Consider the following 12516-nt stretch of genomic DNA (forward strand, 5'->3'; position numbering starts at 1 on the left):
GTTGACGCATGTGGAGGACGCGGAAGTCAAGCGCCTGGGTTTGTAACCGGTAGACAGTGCATTACTCGTACTCTTGCGGGACCACGGGACGGAGTCAGACTGCAGCTGCCGTCAAATAGGTGAGTGCGCTGACGACGCGCAAACTTCAGCCTAAATTCAGCTTCTGTGAAATATGCCGCTTTCTACGGTTAAAAATCACACGACGGTTACTATAACGCTACGTATAATAAGAAGGTAGTTGGTCAACACCAAGGATGTAACCGTCTGAATTTATCGCCTCCGGCTCTTTACCTGCGCACGCTGTAACTTTAAAATTCCGTAGCCGCCATGTAAGACTAACTTTTGACATGAAATAGGCTACTTTATACTCATCGCTATGTGATGTATTCTCCCCAAGAGAGTTGTAGAGAATGTATTTATTTGAAAAACCATATGTGGTACCATGTTATGGGGTTATAGATTTATTTCAGTCAATCAACCATAAATTAGTACTTATTTCCTCGATTTCAATCTCATTTAGCTTTGCTTCCATTCATGTGCTATGATTGAATTACTGTGCGGAAGATGTGATGTAGTGTTTTACAGATTACAGATTTTTAGGACATCGTGCCTCCGAGGGAGGGGGTTGGGTGTGTCAGGACAAGCAGAGACTTGGTTGTTTCTATGCAGACTAGTACCGGTGGTATTAAGTAGCTAGTCTGGTCGACATGTCTGATGACTGTAGCTAGGCAGGCATACATTGTCTAGCTTTAATCAACACTCATACTCATAACAAAAGTTCAACTTATCGTTGCACGAACTATTTATAGCTATTCCATACTTGCCATTGTTTAAATGTTAAGTGCGGTTTCTCTAACCTTTCAATTAGACTGGCGGTACCCTCGCTGCAAGACTTTGTCAAACTGTCAAAACACAGATGCCAATTTGATCTCAGTGCATTTTTTTTTTTTTCCTAAATGGAAAGACGTGTACAGTTAAACGTTCTGTGTTAAATAAACTCTAACAGAGAACATACAGAATTGCTCCGATTGGGCTCAGATACAGTGAGCTCCATAATGTTTGGGACACATTTGTGTGTATACACATATTGCTGTAATATCCCTGGTTATGGGTATGCACTTTGTTGTACGTCGCTCTGGATAATAGCGTCTGCCAAATGCCATTAATGTAATGTAATGTAATGTAATGTAATGTAATATCTACAGGGTAACACCAAAAATGTTTATAAAAATAAATAAAAGCTGAGAATCTGAAATGTAGCCACCTGTGAATTGTTGATTACAAATAAAAAATTGTGGAGTCCAAGTCCATTTGCGATCTACGTCGAAACCGTCTGTGCGAAACCAACTGCAGTTATTCTATTATAACGGAACACGACTGCTGGAGAAGTAGCGAAATACGCGAAACAGGAAGTGCTGGATAGGAAGTTAGCAGATCTGTGCGCCATGCAGATGCTGGCTGTGGTTGGCTCAGACATAACTTCCTCTCTGAATCCCTCTCTGTAAAAGTGCTACTTGTCGTAATTGCAAAATAGTTGTGGTCGTCTCCCATGGTGGAATGGCCAAATGTGCTGCACGCATTTTCGACACTGCTGGTCGTGGAGTAAAACTTGGGCTTGTGACTGAAAGGTAGGGGTGAGCTTGAGGAAGACATTTCATGCACACTCACATTTTACTTTCTTCCTGAGAGTGTGCACAGATTTAATAAAGTAGGCACCTGATCAAACGGCTGGTGTTGCTAGTGAGCAAAAAGGCTGTACCATTAATGCAAGGCTGCACAACTCTGTTCGTGGAGATCTACCGTCCTGTAGGTTTTCACTCCAACCCTAACAAAACACACCTCCTTCAACAGCTAGAGCAGGGCTGCCCAACCCTGTTCCTGGAGATCTACCATCCTGTAGGTTTTCACTCCAACCCTAACAAAGTACACCTCATTCAAATTCAACAGCTAGAGCAGGGCTGCCCAACCCTGTTCCTGGAGATCTACCATCCTACAGGTTTTCACTCCAACCCTACTCCGCACTGGCAGAGTCCATGTTCTTACTCAAACTTTCAAGTTGTTTTCTAAAAGGCGCAGGGGAGTGCTAGTGTATGACTGATCATGTTGTGGCATAGCTCTGTCTCTGTCTGGATAGCTTTTTTTTTTTAACCTTGGCAGTGCCAGCTGAAGCTACTCCAGACCAGACTTGCACCCTGAATCACCCAGGTTGTGCTGTCGTTACACAATGCTTCATCAGAGGTTGCGTTTGGCGAGGGCAAGAGCCAGGTGTTAACCTGTATCATATAGGCAGCCTGTAGCCTAGCGGCTAAGGTGCTATAGCCTAGTGGCTAAGGTGCTTGTTTGGGACCTGGAAGGTTGGTGGTTTAAGCCCCAGTGTAGCCACAATAAAATCAGTGTAGCTGTTGGGCCCCTTGAGCAAGGCCCTTTACTCCACATTGTTTCTGGGGGGATTGGCCCCTGCTTAGTCTAATCGACTTTAAATTGCTGTGGATAAAAGTGTCAGCTAAATAACTGTAATGTAACGTCCAGAAAATAAAACCGGGGCCGGATTTGGATTCGAGGGCCAGATTTGATGATCCCCGTGGTCGGCCATAGCACCTGACGGATTGCATTGGCCCCTGACCTCTGGCCCCTGACCTCTGCTCCAGGTGTGGCTGGATGCAGTGGGGTGGGGCAGGATTTTAGGGTGTCCCTGGCCGGGTTCCCCGCAGGAGGACTGCCCACCTCCATGGAGCTGGGGTAGCTCTGCGACATACGGCTTTTGGCCAGACGCGTTCGTTTTCTAACACGTGTTTGTGTTTTGGGTTTGGGGCTGGGTTTTGGGTTTGGAGATGTGATGTAATGTAATGTAATGGGCTGGTGTTGGAGGTTTTAGTGCATGTCACACGACTCCTGTCCGCCTCATCTTCAGCTCTGGCCCAGAAGCACCCCTCAGCCCGGCTTCACTCTGGCCCTTATAAGAGTCTTTGGCCAGAACTCAGAACACGGAGAATGTTGAGACAGTGACAGGGCTCTGTGGTAATCTGGTCTCTTAGCAACCCAGTCTCTGCCTGGTCATTGGTCGGCCGGTGTCTGCTGTTTATCCCTGGAAAGCACAGCTGTTCTGGGCACCAGTGTGTCATGAGTGGACATGTGACCTTCATTGGCTTTGGGGTATTCCTGGAACTACACTAACAGTCTCCTCTTTTGTAAAACTCTGGCCCCGTTTTAAACAGGAGTACATGTTTGCTTTGCTGTTCCTGCTGTTTCTCGCCACTGTTTGAGGGATTTTCTCCCTGCTGGGGAGTTCTTTTTACCTTGAGTGCTTGCTATTTAAGGGTTCAGACCTGCTGTTTGCCTGTTTGCTACTCAGGAAAGTGTCTGTGTGACAGTCCTCTCTAAAAAGTGCAATACAAATCAAATCAAATGAATTCCATCTGCCCAAAAATAATTTGAAAATACTGCACAATGAGACATACAAGTAAGATACAATAGAAATGAATGATGGGCTAAATATTCTTATAAATAGGATGTACATTGTGTGACTTTAAATTAGATTAGGCCTGGTCAGCAGACTCCGGGCCTTCTCCTGATTCAGCGAAGTTAAGGTAAATTGGGTGAATCTCTGGCTAATTCTCTAATCACAAGTGGAAGCTGCTTTGGAAAGGGGGAACAAATAATCTAGTATTTATTACGTCAATGGATCATTTAAGGCACGCAAATGTCAGTGGAATTGACTACTATCCTGGTGCTCATTCAAAAACTATTTAAAAAATGTAGGCTGACGTTTTTTCCAGGAAATACTTTGCAAAGAAGCCTCCAGGAATTATTAAAGCAACAATGAAGAGTGGAGGGCATGATCTAGCCATGGGCAGTGGCCCAACCAATGGGAATGGGAGATATTTGGGAGGTGCTAATCTGATTGGGGGATAGGGTGAGGGCATTAGAGAGGATAGGCTGGGAGAAGAGAACTGGCTGGGACACCCCCCGCAGAGGAGAGCCGAGCTGGACACGGGGAGATACAGAAATTCCGGATTGCACCGGCGTTTTTATTTCACAATGCGGACCGGGGAAGGAAGAGAGAGCGAGAGCAAAGATAAAAATAAACAAAAAGCCTCCGCCCGTCACCCTCACAGGAAGCGGGTAAAAAGAATAATAAGTAAAATAAATCAAAACCAAACCATTGCTTTTGCTCTGTCGCTTTTCAGCTCTCTCTTGTCCGTGGTCCCCTGGTCTCAGACACTTCCTGCGGCGGAAAGAGTGCACATTTAGCAGCCTGGACTAATTAGAAACATAGTCCAGGTGTGTGCCTACGTAACCTACGGTCCCCGGATTCCTCCCGCACACCACGCCCCTGCCACGCAGCTTAAAAAACACTGGGTCCTCCAGCAGGGTTTTGTTCGCCGATAGGTATTTTTCTGTCGTGAAGGATTCCTCACCTGGGCTTCACAGGGGCTAGCCTGAATTAAGGAGCCCTTTGAGCTCAGAGCAAAACACTGGAAACAAGACTGATGTTTCCACGTCTACGACGCCTTCCTCAGAGTCACCAAACATCAAACGGTGTCTATTGCTTCGAGCTCTGTATGCAGTTGTCCAGTGCTCCTTATTTTGGGATAGTCCCCTCTCTGTGAGATATAAATAATATAACATAAACACAAATTAGTAGATGAACAGTGGCCCTGTTTCTTCTCAAGGGCTGTCATTTCATTCCCAACACAGGCTTAGGTTTTCCAGGAGACCTTTACCTGAAATGCTAACAGATCCCCTGTGCTGAATCCCCTGCCTCGTGTGATATCAGTGCAATGGAAGCGCAAATAGTTATTACCTAAGGCTTAAGACATGCACTTTGAATAAAAGCACGAATCAATGGCTAGGAATAAAAATGTAAAAAAAGGTTTGATGATCTAGCTGGGTAACTTGGCTGAGTGAAACGGCTCGTTTCATTGCAGTCCATGCTCCAGATTTAGGGGTGTTCTGGGTTTTACTGACTTATCCAGCTAACTCCGCCATGAAACAGGGCCCAGGGCACAGCTCTGTGTGTTGTTTCTGTGTGTAAACAATCCTCCCCTGGAGCAATGTGGGGTTAAGGGCCTTGCTCAAGGGCCCAAACAGCTGTGCGGATCTTATCGTGGCTATGAGTAGCTATCGTCCCAGTCATGTACCTCAGCCACTAGGCCTCTCTACATATAAATAAAGTGTTGGAGCGTGTGCGGGCAGACGTGCGTGTGCTTTAGCTGGGCGTGTGTGGTGCTGTTCACTTCACTGCAGCCTGGGCGATGCCGGTGACTGCAGGAATGCTGAAAACCCAAATCTAGGAATGACTCAAACTGTCTCACTCCCTTTGGCACAATGTCTTATTTCGCACGAAAGTAATACTAATAAAATTCATGAATCTAAATATAAGGCACTAAAACACTAGTTGAGATTGACTTTCTTTTTTTTTTTTTTGCAGCGCGCTGAGATTAATTATTTTACTTGTCGCCTTGCAGGACAGTAGGAGGCCATTTTGTGAGTTGGGAGCACCAGGTAGGAGGCCATTTTGTGAGCTGGGAGCATCAGGACGCACTCGCCTGCAGTGACCAATCGACTGGTGTGAGCAGGACCAGCTGACCAATCAACTGGTGTGAGCGGGACCAGCTGACCATGAGCGGCAGTTACAGTGTGGCCCTGGGGGGTCCCGGGCCGTGGGGCTTCAGACTGCAGGGGGGGAAGGATTTCAACATGCCCCTCACCATCTCCAGGGTGAGTCACATTCACCCCCTTGTCCGCCCCCCCCTGTCCCCGCCCAAAATCTCACCCTGGTCCATTTCTCACCTGTGTATGCCACACTCTCTCTCTCTCCCTCATCAATTCTCTCCAGACCTGGGTCAAATACGTGCTTGTTTGGGAATCAAATACTTGTCGACGCTTTGCTGAGCTTGTCGGGTGTATTGGAACCTATGAATCCAAAACCCAGGTCTGCTCTCCCTCTCTCGGTCCGATTGTTTCTGGGAATGCAATGAAAGAGGCCGCCTCATTACCTCAGACCTCCAGACACCACCGAGATGAGGAAGTCACACCGTTCGTCCTCTTCTCTTTGCCTGCTTGCACCATCTTTAGGTCTCGAGTCGGGGCATGTTCGTTTAGAACCGGTGCATGCAGTCTTATCTGAAAAATGGCCAACGTGGGTGTGGGCTTTTGTTTTAGGCCAGCACTCCGACACCGGATTCAACTCATGAAGGTTGATTGAAGAGGATGGTTAGGTCATTAGATTCAGGTGTCGTAGTGTTGGGCTAAAACAAAAACCTGCACCCGCACAGCCCTTTTTGGATAAGCGTGGACACCTTTCAAAACGAGGTTTCAAGAACATTTATTTCCCTGAAAGTCTGGAATTGGGACTTTGAAATCACTTTTAGGTTTGAAAAGTGTCATGTTACTCAGACCATGACGAGCAGACTACCTGGCATGATGACCCCACCCAATGATCTTTAGCCTTGGAAACGATAATCATTCAATGTTAGCAGCAGTAATGTAATTTTAGCTGGCATAGAGGTTGATGGACAGTGTTGTACACAATAACAACAGCTGGTGCGAAGGCCACTCCTCTCTGAGAACACTCTTCGAGCCCACTCAGGAAATGATGTAACATCAGTCTTACTGAAATGCACAGCAACATGTTTGGTGCTAATTCAGCTCTAACGGAGCGTCTCCTGAATGCGTTCGGAGGGAATCAAATTTACTCTGTCATAGTCAAATATAATTCATCTGAGTTGATTTAACATTAAACACTTCCTTGTGTGGTTTCTTCTCCTGTCGCAGTGGCGAGGTATTGTGCATTTGCTGCCTTTATCTTGGGTGTGCGAGTGTGTGCCTGTTTGTGTAAGTGTGTGGTCCCTTTGTCCATGCTACTGTTATCTGTAGTTGAGCCACAATGTCTTCCACTGCCTTCAGAAACTCTAGTTAACCCTTTTAGGCCCGAGCCCAACATGAAGTGGCTCCATCACAAATTGAGATGATTTGAGAAAGTTGAGAAAATGTAGTAACACAATGCAGGTTAGGCTTGTTAACAGTTGAGAGTTTTATCAAACTTTTCCTTTTTTTTTTTTTTTTTTTTTGCAGAAACGGTTCCAATGACCTCTTGTATCAGTTCAATCAGAACCATTTCCTTCCGCACATCTCAGAAAAAGGAAGCAGTGTCCTCTCTGTCTTAGGCTGATGAAAACTGCTTGTGTTAGTATAGAATACCAATCTTACGTATGTTCCTGATGCAATGTGGCATTAAGAGGGTACACAATCCATGAGGACATCCAAATCTCTCATTAAAAATAATAAACAGCTCTTTATAATTTAGTTCAATTGAAATGTTATTTGTGTAGCGCTTTTCTCAGTGGTCTGTCACAAAGACGCTTTACAGAGAAACAGGAGAAATGCCAGCCCTGAGCCCCAGACAGCACAGGAGGTAAACACCTCAAACAGTGGTGAGAAAAAACTCCCCTATGGGAAGAAAGCAACTGATTGGAGTTAACGTTAGTTGTGAAAAGCGTACTGGCATACAGACAAAATACAAATACGATGTCCAGACAATTCCTCTGTTCCACTGTGGCTGACTTGGCATCCTTTACATTTTATTTTGCCATTTTACCTTGGCCTTCACGTTGATCTTCGGATGGAGAAGCGATACTGCTTCGGGATCATAAATTGCTCTTTTATTTTCTGCTCCTGTTTTTCTATGAGCACAGGAGACAAAGTGCCTTGAGTTTGGCCCAGTTTGGTCCAGCTTGGCCAGTATGAGTCCCAGGTGGTCTGCATTAATCACGAAGCCGATGAGTCTGCCGGTTGAGTTGATTCTGATGGCCAGAAGCTTCGCTAAAAACCACCCAACGGGAGCGCTACCCAACAAAGAAATCCCTGTTTGTACCACTCCAGGCCCGTGATCTGTCACCTCACTTTCTGCATTGAGTGCACATTACATTAGTGGCATTTGGCAGACGCTCTTATCCAGAGCGACGTGCAGTTGATTAGACTAAGCAGGAGACAATCCTCCCCTGGAGCAATGCGGGGTTAAGGGCCCAACGGCTGTGCGGATCTTATTCTGGCTACACCGGGGATCGAACCACGGACCTTGTGGGTTCCAGTCACACACCTTAACCACTACGCTACAGGCCATCCTTATGGCACTAGCACTGGCCTCTAAACTGGAGCTGGTCCCTGGGCGCTGCACTGTGGCTGCCCACTGCTCCTAAGTAACTAGGATGGGTCAAATGCAGAGTACCCCACGGGGTTCGATAAAGTACGTCTTATATCTTACTCCTTGTATTTGTCTATTTTACAAATACAATGCGGGTTAAGTACTTTGCCACTTTAGCCACATCCCAGCTGGGAATCAGACGCACAACAAGGACATTTCAAGCCCCTGTCTCCTGTGCTGCCCTGCCTCTCGTTATCACCCACAAGACTGTGTTTCTGTACCTGTGCTGTGTGTTAGGCCATGGCTGTGTTTCTGTACCTGTGCTGTGTGTTAGGCCATGGCTGTGTTTCTGTACCTGTGCTGTGTGTTAGGCCATGGCTGTGTTTCTGTACCTGTGCTGTGTGTTAGGCCATGGCTGTGTTTCTGTATCTGTGCTGTGTGTTAGGCCATGGCTGTGTGTCTGTACCTGTGCTGTGTGTTAGGCCATGGCTGTGTTTCTGTACCTGTGCTGTGTGTTAGGCCATGGCTGTGTTTCTGTACCTGTGCTGTGTGTGAGGCCATGGCTGTGTTTCTGTACCTGTGCTGTGTGTTAGGCCATGGCTGTGTTTCTGTACCTGTGCAGACTGTGAGGCCATGGCTGACAGAACTGTGCTAAGTGGGCCCTTGCTTGTGTTTCCCTCTTGTCTGGTCATTTACAATAGTACTGGGACCTGAAGTTCACTGTCAAAACAAAAAAGGTTCTCAAGTATTGGAGGCTAATATTTAGACTTATTTCTATTATTTATTTGCTAAAAACAAAATATTGTCAATGAGGTGAGTGTTTTACTTATTTCCAGATTTGCCAATGGGTTAGGGACATTTCACTTGTCAAGGAAACAGTATTTTTATTTTATTTTATTTTATTTATTTATAAGACAACAATAGAAGTATAAGGCAAATAATAAAACAAATTGTGCAGGTGAGATAAAAACGCCATGAGGGATTATAAAGGCATCTCACCCAAACAAATTATGCAAGCAATAATAAAACAAAAATGAAACAAATCAGATAAAATAATACAAGATCACGATAAAAAATAATAATAATATGCACAGACAAATATATACAGTATTTGCGCTATACCCACAAAAACCGACTGAAAAACCACATACACATACACATTTTTTGGCACCACAGTCATGCCTTCATGAAAGACAAAACAAAACTGCAATATTTACCCTACCACTGAAAAACAATGCATTTCATTTCATAAAGAACAGTAACCTAAACAACCTAATATTTTCTAATCGGGGGTTTAGTCATTACCCGACTAAAACTCTTCGGACAGACTTTTTTTTTGTTTGTTGCAGTGTCCCATTCGTCTGTCTGAAGCCATCAGAGGCCATTGCATGTCTGAAATGCATGTTGAGTCTCAGCACGGAGGAGCGTGACTCACGGTCCTGTTTAATGGCGCAGTCGGGCCACCGTAGATAATGGCTGGTGGCAGATAAGGGCTCTTCCTGTCAGTGGACATTTTTTAATCTCTGTTGGCAGCTGGAGAGGGTAGGCCTAAGAATGCCATTAGAGGCCTGGCTGAAAGTTTAGTTTGGGTAGGAACACTTCCTGCATTTAACAATGCAGGACCTTCGACTATAACTGAATATCTAACAGAAATTTTCGACGAAAATTAGTTAGTGTCATAAATATGTTGTTTATTGGCCACTAGTGATTGAAGTTTCACACAGAAATACTGTTTTAAAGAATCCCCAGTGTAGCCGCTATAAGATCCTTGAGCAAGGCCCTTAACCCTGCATTGCTCCAGTGGAGGATTGTCTCCTGCTTAGTCTAATCAAATGTACGTGCTCTGGCATTAATGTAATGTAAATGTAATGTAATGCAAGTTGCATAGTAAGGAAGTGTGCCCATTGGGGCATGACCCATGGCTGACCAACATTGCTGCTAGCTGGGCAGCTGGTTACTAGCCAGGCTAGCTTACATGATGGCAATGGTGGTAGCCACTAGTTAGCCGCTAGCCATTGAGCCTGCTAACTGAGATAGTAGTAACTTTGTGTTGCTAAAATGTCTGAGCAACTTATCACTGTTGTCTGCGGGATAGTGTGGAATTTGTGAGCCTTGGCTGAAATACGTGTGTTTTTGTGCAGTTATACTAATGATACAAGTTTTACCATTAATGGTAAAGCAAGAATTTAGCCTGCATGGTTAGCATTGTTGCTAGGAGCTCATTCCAGACCGTTTGGCTCCAATTCATAATAAGATCAAATAGAATTGGCAGTCTCTCTTTCACGGGTTGTCTATGACTCATCCGTTTAAAGGTTAGTGTTTTTACTACCATTTTAGGGATGACAGAACAGGCTTGCATCCCCACCCCGGGTTCACATACCCACAGAGAGCGCTTGCTTCAGTATACATACGTAATTATTGACCATAGTTGGCACTATGATTTTCCTTGGCGAAATATGCTTATACAATAACCAGGTCTCCTAATGTTCCTTGCATGTCATCACAACATTTCTGTTATATCTTTTCCAGAGCAAGTATATTTCCTCTTTGTAACCTGTCCAACTAATTTGAATGGTTATATTGGATTTATTATCATATTTTTGTTACGTACATCTACCATTACGCCTTGCAGCCCAGCGGAGGATGGGCTCCCCCTCTATAGCCGGGTTCCTCCTGGGATTTCTTCCCACGTCTTTTCTCACGTACGGGAAAAATGTGGAAAAATAACATTTCACTGGTGAGCATCGTCTGATGAAACAGATCCCAGTAAAACAACGATAGCTACACTTGAGTTTAACTTTCATATTTATTTGCGAAGAAATAACAGAAAGTGAGAAAGCTTACCGGCTTTGAATCAGACACAGTAAGACTTATATACAGTTTTTAGTAATTTCTCCCATAAGGGGGGGCTTCACCAAAACAAAAAGACATGAAGCTGGCCACTAACATTTATCAGTATTTTCACTTCTGAATACCCCTTGTTGACCTTGCTGTAAGACCGGAATGTACTAGCTGAGAAGCAGAGACATTAAGGTCAAAGGCTGTCTGTCTATTGGGAGAGGGACAGAGAAAGACTCCTTGTAAGCATTTAATTCAGAAAGTGGTCTAATAGTAATAAGGATTCAAAATAAAAGGTTATTCTTAATCACATGATTGTCTTTATGTTAACACACATTGTCAATTAAGAATCAATTAAGAAAATTACCCTTACACTCACCATTGCCCTACTATTCAACTGGAGTTTCAGAGGGAAACAAAATGTTCCCCTTGGTTCAAATGCATCTTTCAGTCCAACGGACTCCAAATGTGGTTTCCTAATTACAGACCCTGACGAAAGAGAGAGATGCTATTTTAGCCAAAGGAACAATAATAACCCTCCACTGTTCAGAACAACACTGATGAGTTTACTACACACACACTTCATGGTTCCTAAATTCATCCAATTCTGGACCTCAACCACTGTGGAGTAATTTAGACATGTCGTAGTCCCATTCAGGAAGCTTTCAAATTTACTGAAAATTTCATCCCAATGGTTCATTACGTTTGTCGAAAAAGACGGCTACTGGAAGTGCTGTAGGATTGAACTTGGGGTCCAGCACTTGAGGATATCCTTGGCCTTCCACCAAATTAAGGGAGTACCCAGCTTCAAAGAAGTATTCAAGAGCACGAGGAAGTTCAGTTTAAATCCATTTTATTTGTGTAGCACTTTTTACATTACATCAATGGCATTTGGCCAACGCTCTTATCCAGAGCGACGTACAGTTGACTAGACTAAGCAGGAGACAATCCTCCCCTGGACCAATGCAGGGTTAAGGACCTTGCAACCTTTTTACAGGGAGACAGGAATCACGACCAGGCCCTGAACCCCCAAAAAGTGAGCTTGTGAGGTGAAAGAAAACAAAAACTCAGTAGGAAGGAGTCTCAGAGGGAACCATGGATTTGCTAATTAGTTAAGGAGGCAGACCTAATGAGTGGAATGAGCTGGCTGAGATCACGATGGAAGAAACACACGTCAGGACTTTTACTTTCTCAGGGGCGACATGGCTCAGGCGGTAAGAGCGGTCTTCTGGCAGTCGGAGGGTTGCTGGTTCAATCCCCCACCCTGGGTGTGTCGAAGTGTCCCTGAGCAAGGCACCCAACCCCCAAATGCTCCTGACGAGCTGGTTGGCGCCTTGCATGGCAGCCAATCACTGTTGGTGTATGAATGGGTGAATGCGAAGCATCAATTGTACGGCGCTTTGGATAAAGGCGCTATATAAATGCCAACCATTTACCATTTCACCCCTGGACTTTACACCTCTGTTGCACACCGTCTGTGAGTCTTAGCTACAGGCGGCGTGCTGGCAGTCAGGAAACAATCTGCTTTCAGT

General features: G+C 44.9%; 1 protein-coding gene across 2 annotated transcripts in view; it reads left to right on the forward strand.

Annotated features, from left to right (window-relative positions):
• Nucleotides 1–12516, forward strand: part of LOC133142182 (PDZ and LIM domain protein 5-like) — a 49814-nt gene continuing 37298 nt past the window's right edge. For both annotated transcript variants that reach the window (XM_061263241.1, XM_061263242.1), the window contains exons 1-2: nt 1–119; nt 5469–5721. In XM_061263241.1, coding sequence (XP_061119225.1) covers nt 5623–5721 — 99 coding nt within the window. In that variant the 5' untranslated portion in view covers nt 1–119; nt 5469–5622. The remainder of the gene's footprint in view (nt 120–5468; nt 5722–12516) is intronic.

The sequence above is a fragment of the Conger conger genome, chromosome 12, assembly GCF_963514075.1.
Source record: "Conger conger chromosome 12, fConCon1.1, whole genome shotgun sequence".
In the NCBI taxonomy this organism is placed as follows: domain Eukaryota; kingdom Metazoa; phylum Chordata; class Actinopteri; order Anguilliformes; family Congridae; genus Conger; species Conger conger.